General features: G+C 32.6%; 4 protein-coding genes across 6 annotated transcripts; 3 read left to right on the forward strand and 1 right to left on the reverse strand.

The window, feature by feature from the left end:
• Positions 1 to 150: 150 nt before the first annotated feature.
• LOC130666861 (G2/mitotic-specific cyclin-B) lies at positions 151 to 4,519 on the forward strand. The gene is made up of 4 exons (XM_057468174.1): positions 151 to 252; positions 342 to 390; positions 1,363 to 2,004; positions 2,634 to 4,519. Exons 2-4 carry the CDS (start codon positions 361 to 363, stop codon positions 3,252 to 3,254), a joined length of 1,293 nt encoding a protein of 430 aa, XP_057324157.1. The 5' UTR covers positions 151 to 252; positions 342 to 360; the 3' UTR covers positions 3,255 to 4,519.
• Positions 4,520 to 5,355: 836 nt separating this feature from the next.
• LOC130666858 (putative elongator complex protein 1) lies at positions 5,356 to 10,726 on the reverse strand. Of its 2 annotated transcripts, none has more exons than XM_057468171.1 (5): positions 10,621 to 10,726; positions 8,426 to 9,907; positions 8,106 to 8,344; positions 7,538 to 7,959; positions 5,356 to 7,460 (listed from the first exon to the last, which is right to left on the reverse strand). In XM_057468171.1, exons 2-5 carry the CDS (start codon positions 9,872 to 9,874, stop codon positions 5,506 to 5,508), a joined length of 4,065 nt encoding a protein of 1,354 aa, XP_057324154.1. In that variant the 5' UTR covers positions 9,875 to 9,907; positions 10,621 to 10,726; the 3' UTR covers positions 5,356 to 5,505. The 2 variants fall into 2 exon arrangements, with proteins under 2 accessions (XP_057324154.1, XP_057324155.1); XM_057468172.1 differs by lacking the exon at positions 10,621 to 10,726 and adding an exon at positions 10,241 to 10,329.
• Positions 10,727 to 10,814: 88 nt separating this feature from the next.
• LOC130666860 (N-alpha-acetyltransferase 35, NatC auxiliary subunit) lies at positions 10,815 to 15,208 on the forward strand. Of its 2 annotated transcripts, none has more exons than XR_008989760.1 (6): positions 10,815 to 11,083; positions 11,251 to 11,312; positions 12,277 to 14,090; positions 14,419 to 14,538; positions 14,625 to 14,829; positions 14,983 to 15,208. XR_008989760.1 is itself a non-coding variant. In XM_057468173.1 (6 exons), exons 1-5 carry the CDS (start codon positions 11,025 to 11,027, stop codon positions 14,763 to 14,765), a joined length of 2,196 nt encoding a protein of 731 aa, XP_057324156.1. In that variant the 5' UTR covers positions 10,815 to 11,024; the 3' UTR covers position 14,766; positions 14,983 to 15,208. The 2 variants fall into 2 exon arrangements, 1 of the variants encoding a protein (XP_057324156.1); XM_057468173.1 differs by having other exon boundaries at positions 14,625 to 14,766.
• Positions 15,209 to 16,153: 945 nt separating this feature from the next.
• On the forward strand, positions 16,154 to 23,090 carry LOC130666867 (IQ and ubiquitin-like domain-containing protein). Its single transcript, XM_057468188.1, has 6 exons — positions 16,154 to 16,389; positions 18,147 to 18,913; positions 19,704 to 20,259; positions 21,474 to 21,712; positions 21,791 to 22,012; positions 22,763 to 23,090. Exons 1-4 carry the CDS (start codon positions 16,169 to 16,171, stop codon positions 21,517 to 21,519), a joined length of 1,590 nt encoding a protein of 529 aa, XP_057324171.1. The 5' UTR covers positions 16,154 to 16,168; the 3' UTR covers positions 21,520 to 21,712; positions 21,791 to 22,012; positions 22,763 to 23,090.
• Positions 23,091 to 23,176: the final 86 nt, after the last annotated feature.

The following is a 23,176-nucleotide window of genomic DNA, read 5'->3' on the forward strand; positions in this document are numbered from 1 at the left end:
TGTTGTTTTCAAATGTTTTATAATTATAAAATTTGAATAATAAACTTTTTAAAAATAAAACAATAATAATTTACTGACAGAGGAAGTTAACAAGAGGATTGTGCGCAGGTAAACCGGAATAAGGTATAGAGGGCATTATAATTTCCGTTTTCCCCACTCAGTTGTTCAGTCAGCCATTCCCAGGCAAACAAATTCAAATCGGCAGAGTCGTTACTGGGAGAGCTGGGTACGTTTGCTTTTGCATTGGCATCGGTGAGAAAAATACTCCAGTTAAATTTATTTTATTTCATTTAAAACAACATTATTTAAATAAATATATTTTTTATTAATAAATAATTAAGTGCAAACAAGGATTTGACAATGGCATTGAGAAATCGCACTGCAATTACGGTGAGTACTTATATATAAAAAAAATAATACATATATTTAAACGTGTGTGAGTGAATGAATGAAAAAAACCGTTGCTGGATAATCATCTCAGGCCATTGGGGATGCAACCGTCACTTGTACTTTAAATGCCCGTTTTTTAAAATCTCATGGCGAATTTATTACATTTATTTATTAACAAACATTCAAGAATATTTTGTAAATTTTTAGCAGTTGAAGAAAATTACACGCATTGATATATATTTTGTATTTAAACAAAATGAAGGAATTTTCGTAGCTATTGTAATGGGGCGTCCCGCCTAAGATATATGTCGTGTCCTCTAACAATAAGTCAATGGTATTTATATATATCTTAGGACTCAGGTTAAGAAAATTTAGCGGGAACTTTTCTTTAGCTAATGAATGCTTATCTCACTCTTACCCCTGTATATATTTTTTTTTCTTTCACAGAATTATATTATTTTGGTATATTTATACCTACTTAATCCTAATAACTTCAATGAGTCATTACTTAAAATTTATTTATTAATACTGATAAATTATTTTGGAATATTGTGATACTGAAGTTAGACGTCTAATAATTTTTGATTTTTTTTACAAACGATAAATTATTTTAAAAAATTGCACTTTTAGTTTTTTTTATTTTCTACATGTGCATTTTCTTACTTTTTTTTTTTTGTAATTTTTCGTTAAAAAAAAAAATTTGAAAATTATTAATTGTCATCTAACTTCAGGAACTAAAATATTACGAGTAAATGTAGCAGACATACGACAATTTTAAAATTACATGTAAAAAAATTCAAATTTTTAAAAAATCCATGTGCTGAATTTTGAATTTTCTAGACATGGATTTTTTAATTTTTATTTTATAAACATTTGAATTTTTTATTTAAAAAGTTTTAAAAATTGTCAGATGTCCGCTAACTTTAGTATCATAAAATATTTAGTTGTTAATTTAAAATTTTATTTATTTAGAATATCGTAAACCAAGAAAATGTTAAGAATGTTAAGTCAACGACGACAGTGACAGCGCAAACGAGGCGAGCGGCATTGGGTGAAATCGGGAATCGTGTGACTGTACGAAGTGGGATAGCGTCAAAAGCTGGTGTACCTCAGAAAGCAGGAATAAAGAAACCCGTAGTAACAACTCGTCAGGCTGCTGCTGTTAAACCAGTAGTCAAAGCCCAGGAGAAGCTCCCGGTCCAAATAGTAAAGCCCGTTGTTAAAGAAGTCGAAGAAATAAAAGAAAGTGCATCGGTACTGGAGATCAAAGTTGACAAACCAGTCCAGCCGATTGTAATTGAGGATTACAAAAGTACAACGACATCGTCAACTAATTGCGATGCATTTTCCTCAGATTTACTTCAGGTTGAGGATATCGATGAAGCGGACAAGAACAATCCGATTCTAGTCACCATCTACAGCAATGATATCTATTGTTATCTGAGGAAGTTGGAGGCGCAGTATCCGATCCATCGGGGATATTTGGCCGGCCAGGAAGTCACTGAGAAAATGAGAAGTGTTTTGATTGATTGGTTGGTTGAAGTACATCAGCAATTTCGTTTACTTCAAGAGACTCTTTATCTTACTGTTGCAATTATTGATCGTTTCTTACAGGTAATTTATTTTAATTATTTATCATCTTTTGGATTTTTTTTTCGACAAATTAATGACAAAAAAAAAAATATGCATGTAGAAAATTTAAAAAACCACATGTGCAATTTTTTATAATTGTTTTTAAAAAAATCTAAAAATTATTAGACGTCGGTTAACTTTAGCATCAAAATTACACAGGAAGAAATTTTCGACTGAATATAAATAGTTTTTATTCAAAAATTTTTTTTTTAAAACCTAAATTTTATCGGCTACAGTAGAAATTTCTTTTGACCATGACAAATTCTCTTGGGTCAAGAGAATCTTGACCTGGCTCCCGAAGTCGTTTATCTTCAAAAATATTACGAGTTTGAATGTAGCAGACATCAAACAAATTTACAATTATAAATAAATAGAGCAAATAATATTTTTAAAAAATGCACTTATTAATTTTTAATTTTTTTTAAATGCGCATTTTTTTAAAATTTCATTTTACTAATTATTTAGTCTATTTATTTATAATTTTAAATTTGTCTGATGTCTGGTACATTCACACTTATAAAATATTTCCTTGACTCGATAACTTTTTTTCTGTGTATTTTTAAAGAAAATTTAAATATAAGTAAAGAATATTTTTTTGGTTTTGCCAACAGTCAGTTAGAACGATAACTAGAAAGAAATTACAACTTGTTGGGGTAGCTGCAATGTACATTGCGTGCAAATACGAGGAGATGTATGCTCCAGACATAAGTGACTTTGTCTACATCACGGACAATGCCTACACAAAAACCGAAATAATTCATATGGAGATGTTGATTGTACGAACGCTGGACTACTCATTTGGTAGGCCGTTGCCGCTTCATTTCTTACGGAGATACAGCAAAGTTGGACACGCAACTTCAATCCATCATACAATGGCTAAATATTTTTTGGAGCAGTGCTTAATTTCATACAACATGTGTCACTATCCGCCGAGTTTGATTGCCGCAGCCGCAATGTACCTGGCATTCTTCGTTATCGGGAATGATTCTGAAGACGAGGGCAAAGTTATTTGGACACCAACTCTTGCGCACTACAGCACCTACACAAAAGATGATATTTTCCCGATAGTACGTGAAATCGCCGGGATAATCGTTAACGCTGACAAGGACAAGTACCAGGCTGTGAGAAAGAAGTACAATCACTCGAAGAACATGAGAATAAGCATGCGTCCAGAGCTCAAGTCCCCCAGCATGCTAAATTTGGTCAATTCTAAAAATTTAAATAATCTTTAGAACTTTTTATATTTTAAATCTCATCTTTTCTTATCACTATTATTATATTAATAATTAATAATTAATCTAGACCTTTTTATCGAGCATCTGAGAATTTATTTAGCAATTCATTTATTTATATATAATTATACTTGTGATTTTTTGAGCTAAGTACTGAAGCTCAGGTTTAAAATTTTATTAAATCATCTATGAATTGCTTTGATAATTAATTTATTAATTAGTGATTAAAATAATAATTATTAATCATTAATTATTATTATTAATATTATAAAATTTTTAATTCTCAGATGACTAATAGCCTGAAGTAAATAATAAAATATTTAGATTAATTTTATAAATGATAAATTTTAATTTTTCGAGTATGACATTTAATGTTATGAGTGAATTTAAGTCAATGACACGTCATTAAGTTACTGAACGTTTTATTAATTTTTTTTTTTTTTAACTGAATGCTACACCTAGGACTAAATCTTTCAATGATGCGCACACCGCGATCTGCCAATTTTTTTTTTTATTCAACGAATTTTTAAAAAAATATTTTCTTTTACCTGCAAGATTAAATAATTATTAAAAAAAAAAAAAGTACTGCCATATTTATTTTTTTTCTGAGTCATTTTTTTGACTCATTAAAAAAATATAATAATTACGTACCGGTTCTCGTGCATTTACTAGTATATATTTAAAAATATAATAACTTTTATAAGCATATTTTTTATCCTGATTTGAAATAAAATAAAATAATAAGTAAGTAAATAAATAAATAAATAAATTTGAGAACTGGGATTTTAAAATAAGCTTATACTTATTATTATATATATACATACTTATTGATTACTATACTATTATATTTCTGAAGATTCTTATATTATTAATCTTTACTTTTTTTTTAGATGACTTAATTAATTTTCCGTAATTTAAGACTATTGCTTGATACACTTCATATATTTCTATATTAATCAATTTCTACTTAATATTTAATTACATATTTTCAAAATCTTTAAGCATAAATCAATAGCATGGAGACCAATTTAAAATGAATGATTGCACGTTTCACTTGTATATAAACATATATTTTTTATAAATCTACACTGATTTCACGTACGAAAATTTGAAATAAATAAATAGAACTTGAATGTTTAATTACCCGCTAGTAAGCCTCATAATTAAAAAAATCGACTAATATGAATGATATAAATTTATATGGCTGGCAATGTAATGTAATATATTAACTATTAAATATATAATAAATAAATAAAAAAAAATAATATAAATTTTTTAGTACGTAAATTAGTTGTCAGGTAATAAATAATTAAAAAGGACATGTAAATAAAATAATAAGGCAAATTTTTATTGTTTTATTAAAAACCATTTCTTAGTTTTAATATTTTATATATAATATATATATGTATGTATATTAGACTGTGCCAAAAAAATTGTTACTTTTTGGGTCCCATAGGAAAATTACGTTGTATGTAAAAAAAATTGGGTATCAATTTAATGAAAAAACGCGCGCTCGCTCTAATAAGATTTTCCATTTAGAAAACGTGGGAACAGTTTTGAAATTTTGAAATTTTGTAACTTGCTAGCGAATTAATAAATTGAAATGACCAGAACATTTTTCTGTAGAGAATTGAATGCTCTACAAAAAAGGTCTCTTATATTTTTTTGATAAATGTAACCGTTCAAAAGTTATTTGAGCTTGAATTCAAATTCGTGGTAAATTTCTCTTTTTTTTACTTTTCCAGCAAAACTATCGATCTAATCGCAAAATAAGCGGACCGTTTTTGTAGATCATTTTTTACGCAATCAAAATATGAAATTTAATGATTTTTTAATCTCAAAAAATTATGAGATTTTTTTTTGCAGAGTATTCTCCAAAAAAAAATGTACCTGAAGATCGGAACGTTTTTCGCTGAACGAAAATAAGAAAAAAGAAATAAAAAGTAAAAAATCTACTGGATCTAGATTTCGGAAATATTTCGCACGTCACCCGAAAATGACCCGCCACCCCCAACTCCCCCTAAATTCGCCTTTAGACACAAATTTCATGAATTATTTTCATTTTCGTTGCGTGAAAAACGTTTCGATCTTCAGGTATATAAAAAAAAAATATTATGAGCGAGCGCACGTTTTGTAATTGAGTTAGAGGGCCCATCTTGGCACTCAATTTTTTTATTTTACATGCAACGTAATTTTCATATGGGATCGAAAAAATATCGATTTTATTTGGCACAATCTAATACAATTAAATTTACAAAGTTATATTTTTGATAGACTGCGGAAATATATCAAGTATCCATTGGCTGGATCCGGCATCGGGTGGGTAAGTGAACTTCGGCTCCAGTAAATTCTGCTGAGATTTAAATGGATCGTCATCACTACCAGGATCGACATTTTTAACCCAGATTTCATGTTTACTTTTCTCAATGAGAGTTATCATGTCCATCAGCGCGTTCTGTAGTTTCTCAGCGAGTTCATCGAGGAATAAATGAAGCAGAACTCGATTTACCGCATTGACTTCGTCACGCTGCGCATAAGTATTGGTGATGATTATGTGCAGAGCACGAACAAGTCCAAGATCTTCATAAGCGCTCCCTTCTTTGATATCCAAGATCTTTCTCTCGTGCTTGCGTTTGTTTTTGCCAGACCTGTAGCTCCTCGCAGAGCTTCTCGAGCTTCTGGAACTCGCGCTTACAGTGGATCCAGCGACGCTGGTGGTCTCACTCAGCAAATCGCTTACATCTCTACCAGCATTTCCTCGCTCCTCTTCGAGAGTTTCAAATGCCAGAGCTTGTTTCTTAGCTTTTTCTTTTCTAACAATTAAAAGCCGTCGTTTAAATTTCATGAACTCTTCTTTATTTTTATTTATCCTGAAGTAAATATCAATCGCGTGCTCATGAGAGCCGGGTTTTACGTGGGTCTCTATTAGATCAAGTCTCTTATGTGTGTGCGCGATACGCAAGGCGTCTCTCCACTCTTTACCTTCGCACAAAAGTGAGACTGCTTCCTCAATGTGCTCAAGATATGTCAGAGATATATCTGCAGCATCACGATACCTCTTGTCGTCCCGCAACTGGGTGACAAGGTCTCCGTACAGAACATTCAGTTCCCCAGGACTCATCTTCATTTTAGTGGACACTATTATGGCATCTTGCCAACTACCAGCTATTTTATGCACCTGTAGTGCACGATCTAAATTCCCGCACCGCTGAAACATCACTCCCGCCTCGCGGTACCTTTTGTTTCTCATCAAATGTTCGCCGTAATGTTTTGCTATTTCTATGTACTCTTTCTGATCTTTTGCGAACAATTTAATCGCCTTTGCGTATAAATCATAACTACAGACCATATCAAGACACTCGTCAAATTTATCAAGTCGCTTCGAAATGTGATCCAGCGCAGACTCGTACCGCCTCAAGTCCTTGTCGATTTTAAACTTGCGGTAATTTTCCTCGAGCTCCGCAAGATTGTTCAAGTATGGCAGATATTCCTTGGGATCTTTCAGTGACTTTGAGGCAACAAACTTGGCGAGCTCGAGGTCGTACATACCCAGCGCAATGTCATAGAGAACATCGACGTCGACAAGATACAGTAAATATTTAAGAGCTTCGTCTCCAGACTGCTGACGTCCCTCGGCAGTTTCTTCTTTCATTTTAAATTCTTTTATTTTTCTCAGCGCGGCTTCCAGTCCTGGCGTGTGTTTATTTTTCACAAGACACGTCAAAATAGGTTGCACAAGATTACGCGTTCCCGATTTCCTCTCCATTATTTTACGTAACAACTGACAAATTTTTTCAACTTTACCCTCCTCTGGAATGTCAAACTCAGACTTGCGATTTTCATTCTCTTGTTCAGTGTAACAAGTGCTGTACAGTGTTTCTGTCACGTCTTCTTCTTGCAACTCGGAAATAAATAAATTTAACCAGCACGGATTTTTGATATCGTCTATAAATTTTTCCGCGTTGGCAACAAATAATCGGGGATTGTGATCGTAAATAAGATTCAAATTAATGCGTTGCTTGCGCATTATGTCAAATGCCATAAAATAATTCAGACAACTCAAGTGAGTCTTCAAAATATGTAAATTAAGTGCACGTGGTTGTATAGTCTCCAGATTTCCCCGTTTCATCTGGAGAATTACTCGCGAATCTCCGGGAATCGCCGCTACCAGACTCGACGTTCGCTCCAATCGCCTCATACTCAAACCTGAAACCCAAAAATTAAATAATTAAAATTTAAATCACCCGCTAATTTTGTAGCCACAATAAAAAACAATAATTTACCTCCAGTGTTACGTTCGTTCTGTCCATTTCCCCATGACTTGAGGGATAAATTAGACATCGACAGTTTACGAAATCCATCAGCATTCATGTTGACACAGACCAGCGCGTGCTGCAAAGTCGTGAGCAGAAGAAAATCCGAGTGCACACAAATACTGGTAATGTTGTTAGCAACTTCGGAGCCGTCAACGTACAGACGATTTGTACAGCCAAGCATGACGATGACATGACGTCCTTCAATTTCCACTACCTCCATCTGATCACAAGATTCCGGGATAATTATTTCTGTTGGAGATATGTCGTCTTCTTCTTCATCCTCGTTGTATTTTAGCACTTGATTATCCACGACCAGGTAAGCTGTCTTGTCAACGTCACCTGGCGATGCCACGATATGCTGAATGTGTTGGTCTGTTGTCAATGCCTCTCTGTTATTAACCAGATCCAAATCAACATCAGTTATAATAAATCCCAGTGTCAATTAGCTGTCCCACTCATGTGTGAGCAGCTCAAATTATTTTTATTACTGATGTTGTGAATTATAATTATAACTAATAAAATATAAAATACTCACACAATAACAATCCGTCCCTCATCAAAGCCCTCATCGAAAAATCTTAACATGGCCACACATAAATAAAAATTATTTCCAGCTGACATTGAGCACAAGAGGACGTCATCTCTGAACCACAGGAAATGGTGCAGCGAATAATTGTAAAGGTCATCATCAAGTAGTTCCAGATGCTCCACCACCCCTATGTCCCACCCAATTTCGTACGTCTGGACATGCTGGTACTCTAGTGGAGACTCATTCTGTAAAATAAATTGCAAGTAAGTAAGTAAGTAACAATTTGTAGAATTTAAATTGATATTAATGATGCGTTTAGTTCTCACTTCATTGTATAGACATAGCGCTAGTTTACTATTTTGCAATAACAAGAAAACTGTGTTGGAATTAACCCAACTGTCAGTGTAGTCAGAAGAACTTGGTGCAAAGATACATTCATTAATAGCGCAATCAATTTGCAGCGACTTATGACAGCTCGGTGGTGGCACGATGCCCATTTTGAACCCTGTTAGTAAAATTTTGTCGCCGTCTATAACACCAACGACACTTTTATCACCAGCGCTGGTACCGCGACTGTGATTTATCGTCCATCTGAATGAATAATTTACGAATGTATTCTTTGTCAGCACCATCAATCGTTTGTGTGCATGTGGTGCCGTACTCCAAGTGTAGTACAGCAACGGATTTTCTCTGGTGAATGGGATACTTTGTTTCAAGTACCAGTGGTAATTATTTACCGTCCACAGTTGAAGGAACTGCTGGTTGTCATCAGCGCTTTTGCACTCGATCACAAGAATATCAGAGTCCGGACTCCACCGCAGACTTTTGACATCAAAGTCCGCGGGGCTGAATGGTAAAGTAAACTCGCGATGCTTCAACCCGTTTTTTTCAAACAGCGCAACAACATATTTGTCATCCAGCCTCTGAGTTCCTGCGATATAATTTCCTGATGGTTTCCACGCAATCATTTCCTCCAGCCGATGAGTCAGTTCGCTGGTGTACTGAAGGACACCTTTACGATTGAAGATTTTAAATAATCTCGCGCCAATTTTCTCGTTAAAAAAACTCACTGCGAACAGAGAACCGTCGCCGCGCCAAGTTATCCATGACCTTTTGCTGTCTTTATCAGTCTTGGGATCGATCACAGCTTTGGCTTTAGCAGCAGCTTTGCCTTCGGAGCCGTGGAACTGAGTCTCTTTGTGTCCCCACCCGGCAGTGACGAACTGTTTCTCTCCGAAATCATCAGCCATCAGATCTACCTCTGACATTATCGACAAACTAGAGGTTGTTGTAAAAACGTGGTGGTTATTGGTCACGAGGACGAGTAACTCTTGGTCTGGACTCAGCTGCATACAATTAATGCCTTCGTCCATGACAGCGGCGACTTCGATCTCAATTTGTTCATCTAGGGAAATTTTCAACAACTTCCCGTTGCTGTAAGCGCAGTAAATTGTTTCATTGTCACTCCAGTACTCCATTCCAAATGGTTTAGCTTCGGGATCATCATTGATACCTTTCGTACTCAGTGACGTCATTGATTCTAAGGTGTTACTGATTATGTAGAAATGACTTCCATCGATAATAAATAGAGTGTCATTGCGTGGATCAACGCAGTATGAAACATCACCAGGTACCCAGGTTCCAGATGATTTACTTATCGGAACTTTTCCTTGTTTTCTCTCTTGATCAGCCTCTTCCAGCTGACGTATTTGGAGGTTTATTAAAGTATCTCGGAAATCTCCGATAGTATGGCCGCTGATTGTCAAGTTCCTCATGTCTGCTTCATGTAGTTTACAAAAATATTTAAACTAAAAAAAAAAAATGATCCTGAAGTTGACAGACAATTAGAAATTTTCGGATTTTTTTTCTCAAGTAAATTAAAAAAAAAAAAATAAAATAAAAAAATACACATGTAGGAAATTAAAAAAACTACAGGTGCAATTTTTTGAATATTTTTTTTTTTTTATAATTTGACGTTTTTTAAAGAATATAAAAATTAGTAGACGTCAGCTGACTGTGAGTGTAATGCAGCAGAAGAGATCATTTTAAAATTACAAATAAACGAATTGAAAATGAAAAAATAAAAAAAAATAAAAAATGCACATGCTGATTTTGAAATTCTACAATAGTATATTACATACCTAGGCCAGTAAAATAAGAAAAGTCTCAGAGCACATGTAATTGTTGGCCGAGGCGAAGCCGAGGCTGACAAACATGTGGTCTGAGGCTTTCTTTTTTACTGGCCAAGGTGCGTATACTATTTTTCTGCTCGACGAAGCCGGAAAGTTGCAACTTCGTTTAGGGCAGCGGCCCGAAAGTTGCCACTTTCCGGCCGGAGGGCAGAAAATGCATTTTTTAAATTTTCATTCGATTTACATTTTATTCACTTGTTTCAAAATTTTTTAAACTGACAGCTGTCAGCTGCATTCAAACTCACCGGCAAACTAGTGTCAAAAAAAATGTATAATTTAAAAAAAAATGATTAAAATAAAATAAACAATGAATTACACTAATAACTTACTGTTAAAAAATTGTTTTTATATTTTTATTTACATCAATAGGTTATAAAAAAGTAGTCCCGCACGTGGAGGCGGGTAAGAACGAAACCTTTAAAAATTCAAATAAAATTTATCAGCAGCAGCGACAAAATGGCCGGTTAGTGAAACATAAATATCACCTTTTATTCTTCATCTCTGTTTTTATCAGCTCTCTATTCTTTTTATTAAGTTTTTATTTAATTGAGCATTGAAGAGACAAAACCCAGACCCATATCCAGACACAAAAGACAACTACAGGATGATAGTTTGCAGTGAATAGATCTGCTGATTTTTTTGTTATTTTTTATTTCGGTTAATAATCTAAATTTATTATTATTATTATTGTTATTATTATTATTAATTATAAATAATAAATCTAGTCGTAACAATGGCAACTGCAGTCGATGAACAAATTTCAGTTGATCTACCAGACGATAAAGAACATCTGTAAGTAATACATTTTATTTATTATTCATCACTCATCCATCGTAAATTATAAATAATCCAACCTCTATTCCAGTGGATCCACTGCTACCTTTTGCGCCCTGCACAATAATTCAAATATTTCATTTTTAATTCATAACTTTACTTAATTTATATTTTTTACGTTTCAGATACGAGCCTGTTACTTATAATTGGGTAGACATTACTTCTGAATTCTTTGATGCCATTAAAAGTAAGTGACTCTATTGTTGTTACGTTTTTTTTTCAATGTCATGATGTCCAATTACTTGAATATTCAAATTAAGCTGGCGGGTATTTTTACTAGACGAGTAGGCAAAGGGTCCAGTATCTAGTCACTGCATGGGTTTTTAACAGAAATATGAAATGTAGACATCCAGGTACATAAAGTCATTGGACACTGGTCCCTGATTGGCTGCTAAGTCTTTTATTTACGATCCTGAAATTAACGAAGATCCTGAACTGAGCAGCTAAAAATTTTTGAATTTTTATTTTGGCAATTCAATAAAAAAAAAAAAATAAAATAAAAATATGCACATGTAGAAAATTTAAAAAACTACAGGTGCAATTTTTTAAAATATTTTTATTTTCAAATTTACCGTTTTTAAAAACATTCAAAAAGTATTAGACGTATGATAGTTAGCAGACATTTGAAATTAAAAAATTTTTTTTTTTAACAGATTAATAATGGAAAAAAAATATTTCTGAAAAAATGCACATGTCGGAAATTTCATAAACTATATGTGCAATTTTTCAAAATATTTTTTTTAACATTTATTTTTTTGTTAAAAAGAATCTAAAAATTTTTAAATGTCCGCTAACTTTATTGTCATTTAGACGTCGCTTATTTCAGTGTCATAATTAACAGACAGTTAAAAATTTTCGGATCTGTTTTTTAAAAAATAAATTACAAAAAAAGAGAAAACTAAAAAAATGCACGTGTAGAAAATTTAAAAAACTACAAGTACAATTTTTTTAAATATTTTTTTTTTCATAATTTATCGTTTTAAAAAAATCCAAAAGTTATCAGTCGGCTAAGTTCAGTATCATAAAATTTTAAGAAATCTTTCAAATTTATTTGCTTGATAGAGTCGCAATAAATAAATAAAAATACCCGTGATCTTGGATTTACTATTTAAAATATACAATAAATAAAATAATTTAAATTTAATCAATAGGTTTAGAACTGGGCGAGCTGCTTCATGATGAATTATTCGGATTATTTGAAGCGATGTCAGCAATTGAAATAATGGATCCTAAAATGGATGCAGGGATGCTTTGTAATCGTGGTAACAATCAGTTTTATACATTCGAACAAGCTGTTGAATCAGGAGCAATAAGACTCGATAATTTAACACCATCAGAAGTGATAGGTATCATTGATTCAACGTACGCGTGTATTGTGTCCTGGCTTGAAGGTCATAATTTAGCACAAACTGTATTTACAAACTTATATCTTCATCAGCCTGCATACATTGTCGACAAGCCGCTGAAGACATTCTGCTACGCAGTCTACCAAATTATCGAAGTTATTAAAAATTCAATAAATCGCGCGATGGTTTTTGAGGAAGAAGACTTTCAGAGTATTACTTATGGCTATAAATTACACTTGGAAGTTACTGAGAGCAAAACATTATCGATGCTGAAGGAAGTTGAGGATGAGTTGCATCGCAAGAGCAGAATAAAGCCCGTAAATGAAGAAACCGAGAAAGAATATAACGATGGGCTGGCGCTGTATGCCAGGATAAGATTCACCAAGACCTTTTTCTTAGCGCTGTCGCTGATGGGTAAAAAGGACAACGTGGCCCAGAACTTGGGAGACATTCAAAGACTGCTGTCCAACTGCACAGACATGATTCAAGTGATGATCAGAACTGTCAGCAGAGGCGAGAAGGCTGACGAGGCGTCAAATCACCCGACGATAATGGGGTTCGACCCGATGGTGAACCAGCGGCTGCTGCCCCCAACTTTTCCGCGGTACACTAAAATAAAACCACGGACTGAAGCGCTAGAATACATGGAAGAGTTGATAAATAGATTGAAGACAGTGACTAAAGTAACGAGTTGCACGGGTTTCCACAGTGCGCTCGATTTCTTCTTGGAATTTTCCCGACAGAATCCGTGTATTTTATCGAGATCAATGCTGCAGATTATTTATTTACCTGGCGGTAACCGAGTATTTGGTGCGCACAATTTTACAGATATTTTAAAAGACGCGGCTAAAAATTTCACTGCTCCGCCCGCGTTGCTGCCCAAGAGCACGCTGCTGCAGAACCACCAGGCGCGCGAGTGCGTCGAGACTTTTTTCTATCACTGCACGACGCTGTTCAATAGTTTGCTCCAGCTGAGTGGTCACAACAGAGCACGACAGAGAGACAAGTTGGCCCATATGCTAGAAGACTTTGCGACTCTCCATGACGAGGCTGAGCGAGTCGACCGTCATCTGAACACGCTGTCGCTGAAGAACGACACGTCGAGGTCTCATCTCGCTTGCTTCGGCACTTGGCTACTCTATCACACAGTCCGTGTGATGGTGATGTATCTTCTCAGTGGGTTTGAACTCGAGCTGTACTCAGTCCACGAGTATCACTACATCTTTTGGTACCTGAATCATTTCCTTTATGGGTGGCTGGTCTCGGCGCTAACGCGGGCCGATTCCTTTCTCATGGAACAGGACATTCACAGTGAGATGCACAAAGGACGGGGCGGTAAAAAAAGTGCTAAGAATAAAAAAAAAAAAGTAACACCACGTCCTTACAGTTTGGAGATGCTCATGTATCAAGTACTGCAGAACATATGCGGCGGTTACTTCAAAGCTTTAGTTGGGTTACGTATGGATGGCAAAATACCTCTGCCTGAAAAAGAGTTTGACTCTGAACGTGTTAGATATAAACATAGATTATTATCCCCTTTTTCGTCGTTACTTTTACCTCCGGCGGCTAATTATGAAAAGTTTCTAGATATCACTAGCACGCATCCGCATAAAAATAATGTAAGTTTATATATTTTTATTTTGTATATAAAATATTATTTTTTATATATTTGTAGTTCGCAAAAACGTTGAATTCAGTATCAGATTTTGCTAATACCTCAAAATGTCGAGATCTAATAAAAACTAAATTTTTAAAAATTAGACTGAAACCCATTACTGCCTTTTTTTTTAATTTAAATTTTTATAGCGGGAAGTTTAAAAAAAAATTTTAACGGAAAATTATTAATAGGAATAATTAATAAAAATTACTAGTGCGTAAAGTAAAAATGGCTTCATGTTGAAGAGTTTAAAAAAAAAAATAAATAAATGTTGATATTTTTGTTTGTAGGAAGACATTACCAGTGAATTGCATTATACAGCAGCATGTAGACATTTTCATCGAGCTAAAAACATGCTCGACTATGCGCTGTCGTTATGCCAGGATAGAAATTCAAGTTCTGCTAATGAGGTAATTAACAATAATTTTTAAATATCATTAATATTTATTACTATTATCATAATTAATAATAATAATAATAATAATTGTTTATTTAGATAAATGATTTATTAAAAGTAACCAAGACAAATTTCATTGTCGTAAAGCTGCTAGCTGATGGTCACAAAAAAGACTCCAAAGAACCGCCAATATTTGATTTCACGTGTCATCAACATTTTCCAATAATAAAACTCGTGTGAAGTAATTATTAATAAATTTATATATATATATATAAATAAATAGATATCTCATCGTCCTTCATCTGTAACTAATTTTTTTTCTTTCGATTATTAAATTTAGTATTTATTTTTAATGCATTGAAAATGTAGAAAAATAAAAATATAAAATAATTTAATTACTAAATTATTTTATCTAGCTTTTTAATTACGATTAATTGTAAATGTTAATATGTTTTAGTTGTTTTATCAGCAAGGCTACAGCAATATTGTCTAAAAAAAGTACTAAAGTAATCGGAAATCACGCGCTTATGTATCAAATCAAAATTTATTAAGCGCGACACTGCGGTATTAATAATTGTTGATTAAATGAAACAAAACAAAAAAAGTTAATTAATTATTAAATATAAATAACAACAGCAATTACAAATAACAATAAAATTCTCTATAAATATTTAAAATGTAAATGTAATTTGTTGTACAATTATTTTTTGTCAAATTGTTTAAATTGTTTATTTATTTAAGGGCAGTCTCAGACAATAATCCCCCCCCCCCTTCCCACACACTTTTTAAAAATATGCAATGACTTTGAACTGTCATCGTATTTAAATTTTATCAATTAATTAAAAAAAAGTTTGAGCATTAACTGCAGCTACAATTTCGCCAAAAAAAAAAACTGGACATGGGTTGACTCTGTGGGCCAGCCCAGAAACTTCCCGCTGTTTTCGAGCTCAGGGAATAAAAAGTGATGGTTTCTAATATGTTTTAGGGTACGTACTATCTCGTAAATACATAATCAGACGTGACGAGGCCCCTCAATTTATTCCAAGTTCGCCTAAACTCGAAAATCAGCGAATTCTCGTGAATTTATGCTGTTAGTAATTGAAAAAAAAATTTTTTTCGAGCTCAGGGAATAAAAAGTGGTGGTTTCTAATATATTTTAGGGTACGTACTATCTCGTGAATACATAATCAGACGTGACGAGGCCCCTCAATTTATTCCAAGTTCGCCTAAACTCGAAAATCAGCGAATTCTCGTGAATTTATGCTGTTAGTAATTGAAAAAAAAATTTTTTTCGAGCTCAGGGAATAAAAAGTGGTGGTTTCTAATATGTTTTGAGGTGCGTACTATCGCGTGGATACATAATCAGACGTGACGAGACCCCTCAATTTACTCCAAGTTCGCCTAAGCTCGATAATAAGTGAATTTTTGTGAATTAATGAAGTTAAAAAATAAATAAATGAATTCAAATAATAGATATGAAAAATTGTATCAAAGAAAAAAAAAGACTGCTGTCAATTTCTTTTAGGATTATAAATAATAAACCTGATAACTTCATTAGTTCAAATTTAATTTCTTTATTTTGTTAACTGATTTTTTTTGTTAATATTGTTATTATTTAGTATTGGAGATAATAATTAAGAACAATGGTTTCATTAGCTGGAGTAGATGACGAAAGAATAAAGAAGCCGTATCTCGGTGGATGGAAACATCGAGCCACAGGTGTGATATATCACAATGCAGCATCACAAACAGGGCCATTAGCCGCGAACAATGTTGAGAATTTCTGCAGCAGAGAGGTCCAGTGTATTAATACCAAAGATGATGCATTTCAAACTGGTATTAACAAAGCTACGCAGATGTGGAGGTTTAATTTATTACTAGATATTGTTTGATAAGTAAACTGGGATAATTACAACATCCTCATTAATATTTTAATTATGATTTCCATTTTCTTTATTATGCAGTAGAATCTTTTTAACTTACGTCCTGACTTCGAACCCCCTCCCCCCTTTACTACACAAAAAGGCCACTGGGTTCCAAAATCAAAGCAGACTTCTTATTATTTATTCATTTAGTTTCAAGTTTTAAAATTATATCTCATAAAAAAAAATGCAGAGCTTACTTGACTTCTTATCTTACTGCTCAATTTTTTATTTTTCTGACGTTTCATCGGATTTGAGCTGCAACTTTTCCATTCGCGAAATGAGTTTCAAAAACGAAAAAAAAAAAATAGTATATTACAAATCAAGGGAGGAAAGTAAGACATTCTAACCCGTGTGTATAATTGGCAACTCGAGCCGAAGGTCAAGGTGGCAAATACGTCATACTTTCCTCCCTAGGTATGTATTATACTATTTTTATTATGGTACAAAATTGTTGTCAAAGCTACACGGCCGTACTTTCTGCGGGTTAATGAATGTCTTTACAATACTATCAAATTACAAGCGTAAGGGTTGTAACGGTATCATCAAAGGATGCATTAGCGATGAGTGACTGCCGAGATCGGTCGATGTAAAGTGCTAAACTTTCGATATAGGGGAAGGGGGAGGGTAGGCAAAACGGGGTACCCCCAAAATTTGATAAAAAAAAATTTTATATTTTAAATGGTTTTTAAACATTCCAAAATCACTTCTGTAAATATAATTAAGCGTTACTTTGAATTTTTTTTGATAAACTTTTTCAAAAATCAATTGTCAGATGAAAAATATTAATGACGTTTGTTTTATGATAAAAACTATTAAAAATTTTTTTCTTCTTTTGTATCCAATAATCATGTAAATATAATTTTTCTTCATGTAAATTACTTACAAAAAAAGTTCAACTTAATCAAATTCGTTTAAAATCCAGAAATTTTTTTTTTTACCTTTTTTAGGGGGTACCCCACTTTGCCCGCAGAAATGAAAAATTTTTTTTTTCAACGGTAACTGAAAATTTCTTCTATTTACTTCGAATATCATTAAAAAAAAAAAGATTTAGCGTATTTGAGTCCTCGAAAACTTGGTATTTCCTTAAGTACCCCTTTTTGCCCCTCCCTCCCCTATATCACGTGTTTAAATTTAAAAATCTTCAAGAAAGTGCCATTTGTGGTGACTGCTTCATTTTTGGACGTTTATGACTTTATTTCAATTAATGAAAAAGTATAAAATAAAATTTCCATTCGGATTGTGTGATAAATGTATCTCTGTACGCATTTTTTAATTAATTATGTCTGCGCATTTTACAAATTACTTTATTTCAATTTTCCAACTGTCCAAAATTGGCCCTAAAGTGCCCGAAAACGGTACCTCTGCCCTATAAGTTCAAAGCCGAATACCGCAGGGCACTTATCTTTATTACTTTATGACAGAAAGAATTTTTATCGCCAAATATATACAAATAAATATATTCATAAGTTGTTTATATTTCTTCCTTCCGCTGTGAGAAATCATAAATATATATTTTTAAATTTTATTGCAAACAACTAAGTTGAGACAAAATAAATATACGTCAAAGTTTAGTAAAAAAACATTTTAATCAAAGTTACAGCTTTTTAAAATAAAATAATTTGCTGAGGATAAAAAATTATTTTTAATAAATTTTCTTTCCGCTAATTGTATTAAGTTTTTTTAAATTATTTATTAGGAAAGATTGTTATATATCAAGTGAGAAAGACAGATATATAACATGCGGAATTTATGAAACCGCTGAAGAAGAAGAAATTCGTAAAAATAAAAAAGCGATAATTATTCAACGATGCTACCGATCATGGAAGCTCTTAAAAAATATAAAATTTTGTGCGATGGCTTATCGGAAGCTCAGAGACGACTGTACGAAACACGAGGAAGAGAAAATAAAATTACACGAGGAGCGCAACAGACTCGGGGTAATTCGTCAGGTGTATCCCCAAAAACGCGCAGACTTTGATAAGATTTTAGCGCTAATCGAAACATGGCGACAGTGGAACCAGCAGCGGATTCGCCGCAACTTTTTCCGAGGCGGAATGACAGCAGAGAATCTTCGGATGCTGGAAAAAATAAGAGAAATGTTGAAAGACGTGGACAAGCATCGGCGTTCTATTAGAGACGAGCGTACAAGTAAACAGCTCACCGAGTTCTTGACATTTCATAGTGAACCAGTCAGGTGGACTGGATACAAAGGCAAACTCATTGAAATGGTCACGTTGAGAGTACAGAGAGCTCGTGAGCTGAAGAATCTCTATGACCTACTAGTCAACGAGAGCTATTGTAGCATTGAGAAACGAATCGAAATGTTTATTCATCTCAAGTATGCTCTCAGTCTCCACAATTGTTATCCTGCGTTAGATCTTGCGGATTTGATTGAACAAAAAATTTTATTACTGTCTCGTGGACTTGGATCTTCGTTAGTAAATTTGGATAAAAGAATATCAAGTACTTAAAATTTTTTTTTTTATTTACGAGCTTACTATTAGGGGGATAACTGTGAAATTAAAAAAAAAAAATTTTTTTTTTTTTTTTATTAAATCAAAGTGTATATGTTCAAAAATATGTATCTAAAGTTTCATATGAAAATTCCGAATATTTTTCAAGTCATTTTTTGTGACAGCGCGTCAACTGACCGCTGCATCGACTAAAAACTTTAAACGCATTTTTCTCGAAACTACTTTTTTTGAACTGGTGGCATCTGTAATTTGCATAAATATGAACCGATTCGCAACTTTTTTTTTTGCCGTATTCGTCTATTCAGTAGCTATAGCTACACATAGGGGATTTTGAAAATTTTGATTTTTAAGATTTTTTAGGGCTGTTTGAATCCAAAAAAATGAGAAAAAATAACGAAAAAATTTTTAATATGTCGCCATTTTTTTTCAAATTCAAATTTTGAAAATCCCCTATGTGCAACGATAACCACATGCATACAGATTACAACGCCGTTTGGTTTTTTTGTTTCTGATAATCCGTTTTTGAGTTAGAGATGACACCGTGGTGGGGGAAATTTTTTTGTTGCTTCACAAAAATGCTTATAACTTTGTAACAACATGATATTTTTTAATGAAAATTTAGGAGAATTATCTTCAATGTATACTTTATGCAACAAAAAAAACCCGATCCCCAAATTCCTTTATTATTCCAGTCAAAAAAATTCCCGAAAATCACCTATTTTTTCGATCCTCACAGTGGCTATCCCCCTTAATTAACAAATTAATTCAAATAATTTCAGTCGGTTTTTTATATTTTGCGCGGAATTCTCACGACTGCTGCTCGAAAAGTGAACCGGAGGAAGAACTGAGTGAGCGGACCGACAAAGACAAGTTGTTGTGTCGCAGTTGTATGAAATTAATGGGACGTAAAAAATTTAACGCTGATGCTGGAGTTAAAAAATTATCTAAATGCATCAGCTGCACGTGGCTCTATCATCAGAATGTCAAAAAAATAGACTACGATCCTTATAGCTGTCTATTAAATGACATACGCGCGGATGAGTTTGGTAAAAAGTGTTTTTCTAGCCTCCTGTATGTGATTCAAGAGCCAGAAATGTATCATTTAGTTAAAAATATTTGGCACGGACGGTCGATAGTAAGCGAGGTCGATGACATTTATCGCTTGAGGCTTGTCAGGTTCCACGTAAATCAAGAATGGGCTCCTTGGAATTGTATTCTGCTTACTGAAGAAGAGAGCAAAGCTCATTATTATATCACAGATCTCAGCTCTGTGTACTCAAAGCAATTGCTTTATAAAATTTATTTAATTCATGAGACTGCTAGAAGTCATTTTCAGTGAGTGATATTTATTATTTAAATACTTATTAGTCAACTGATAATTTTAATAATTAATATTTCATTTTTCAATATCCTTTGACGCTATTTCTCTTTATGTTCAATTTTCCCCTTATGGAAATTTATGCTCTCAACATTAATTTTATAGCTCAAGTTATTTATGCAAATTTTTTATAAAATAAAATTACAAGGGGCAAAATCGAATTTTTCAAAAGCCAACAAAGACGTCATAGGGCAATTTGGGCCATTCAAAATTTCTTATAAAGAATTTTTAATAAAAACATTTAAAATAAAATTGAGTTAAAGAATAGATCAGGGATCGGAAAATTTATTTTTTTTTAATACGAAATTTTTCAGGTCAGCTTATTTTTATCATACATTGATACCGAATATTTGGAGACAAAGAAAGAAAACTTGAAATAAAAATTCAAACTATTGACATTTTTTTCTAGAGGGCCCATTTTACCCTGTCTGTATACGACAGTAATTTTTCTTACCTCAAAAATTTAATGAAACTTGAAAAAAAAAGTCACACTATTGACTTTTTTTTCTTAGGAGGCCCATTTTGCCCTGGCCTCCATATGCGAAGTAAATTTTTTCAGGTCAGCTTATTTTCATCATATATTGATACCGAATAAATATTTGGGGACACAGAAAGAGAACGAAATAAAAAGTCACACTATTGACATTTTTTTCTAGAGGGCCCATTTTGCCCTGCCCTCCGTATATGACATTAATTTTTCTTATCTCAAAAATTTAATGAAACTTGAAAAAAAAAGTCACACTATTGACTTTTTTTCTTACGGGGCCTATTTTGCCCTGGCCTCCGTATGCGAAATAAATTTTTTTCATCCCAGGAATTTAATGAGACTCGAAAAATAATTTCGAGCATCACTTGGTCGTAAAAATTTACTAAAGCTATTGAAACTTAATAACAAAACCCACTAGAGATACTTAATAACTCTCTAGAGTTTATTCCCATGTTTCTTTATTTAAATATTTAGCAGTGAACTGAGTAGGAGTATTAATTGAAATAATAAATATGAGTTTTTGATATCCTTCGACACTATTTCATCTCATATATACTGATATATCCTCTTAAAATGCATTCCAGAGCTAAAGTTATTAATTATCAAAGTATACTTGTAGTAAATAATTAAAATCTTCATATATTTTAAAAGCAGAATATAATAAATTGATTTTTCTCATCCCAGGGATTTAATAAAACTTGAAAAAAAATTTCGCGCTTCACTTGGGTAAAAAAAATTTATTGAAACTTGAAATGAAATAAAAAATCCACTAGAGATATTCGATAATTATCAAGTACAAGGCATCAAGTTTTTAAAAATAAAAAAAAATATAAATTGGATTTTAAATATTTTTTACTGATCAATGGGCACCGCAAGCTCCGGAAACGACTCGTCCATAAATCTATCGATCAAACAATCTCTAGGTAACGAATTCCCATACATATAAATGTACAGATACATAGATACCGATGAAATTGAAATATTTAACGTTGATTTCTTAGAGAACCTTACAGTATTAAATTTAATCTCCGCACCACGAACTGAACAAACAGAAATTCCTCAAGAGCTCTTATGGAATTTTGCGTATACTCTAGTGTCAGATTTTAATCAGTTTTCAGAGTTAATTTTCAAGCTGCTTATCTTAGCCGTTGCTTCGCTTATAATAATTATTGTTTCACCACCGGGTTCCTCGAGTTTACTACGTGGGATTGCGTTGCTCTGAGGTAATTCATGTGACCTATTTTCTCAATGACATTGTTAAAGATTTATCTTAATTCAAATTTTATTTATCTGCATATTATCATACTAAAGTCTGTCGTAAAAAATTCTAATAAAGTTTTCATTCATTAGCATTTATTTATTTATTCATCATATATATATTTTATATTTGTAAGAATTTTCAGATGCAAAGAATTTAAAAAAAAAATTTTAACTTCAGTGGATTAGCAATTGAATTAATTTTGAGCCTCAAATTAATTAGATTCAAATATTAAAAAATAATTAAATTAAATTTCAAAATTAAGTATTTATATTTTAATCAATTGATTGATGGCCAACTTCCGCTAGACTTGGCTCGTAAACTAAAATAGCTAGACTTCCGCTGGATGTTAAATAATTTATAATGAGTTTATTTATGTAGTGATAATTATTAAATTTTGACTTTTACATTTTAAATAAAACTGAAAAGTTTCATTAAAAATTTACTTCCCATAAAATATTTAAAAAATATTTTTTTACCGTTGAAATTATAAATTTTTTAAATTCAAAGCGCTGGGAAAAAGAGACGGCGAAAAAATAAAAAAAATCTTGATATTTTTATAGAAAACATTTACCCGTACGAAAAAATATATATCTGGTTATAAATTTTTTTCGTATGGGTATCAGAAAAAAATTTGAAAAACAGTTGACCTGTAGGCCAATCCCAAAAATTTTCCGTTGCTATTAATCCGAAAATAGTCATAATATTTTCCTAGGATCTCAAAACGTCGAAATCTGAAGAAAACTCGATTTTCAAAAAAGAAACTGCACCCAGTATCTTCCCTTTCTTTTTAATTTTCAATTTTCACAGCGGGAAGTCAAAAAAAATTTGAACGCTATTCGATCCTTGATGTTTTTATTTTATTAAAAAAGAAGTCAGTAAATTAACTAGAATATTATTTTAATAACTAGCATAATATGTAAATGAAATAAAAAAGTTCCAGCGAATATCTAGTCTAGTTTATAAATATTATAGAAGTATATATAAGTAACTCTTGCTGTAATTTTTTTATTTTTCATTTCACTGGGTATTCTTACAGCCAAAGTTTTAAAATATACGTAACCACTATCATCATAATTATACACTAGAATTTTCCACTTTTCACTAGGGTAGATACTTTTACGTTCGC

The sequence above is a fragment of the Microplitis mediator genome, chromosome 4, assembly GCF_029852145.1.
Source record: "Microplitis mediator isolate UGA2020A chromosome 4, iyMicMedi2.1, whole genome shotgun sequence".
NCBI lineage: Eukaryota > Metazoa > Arthropoda > Insecta > Hymenoptera > Braconidae > Microplitis > Microplitis mediator.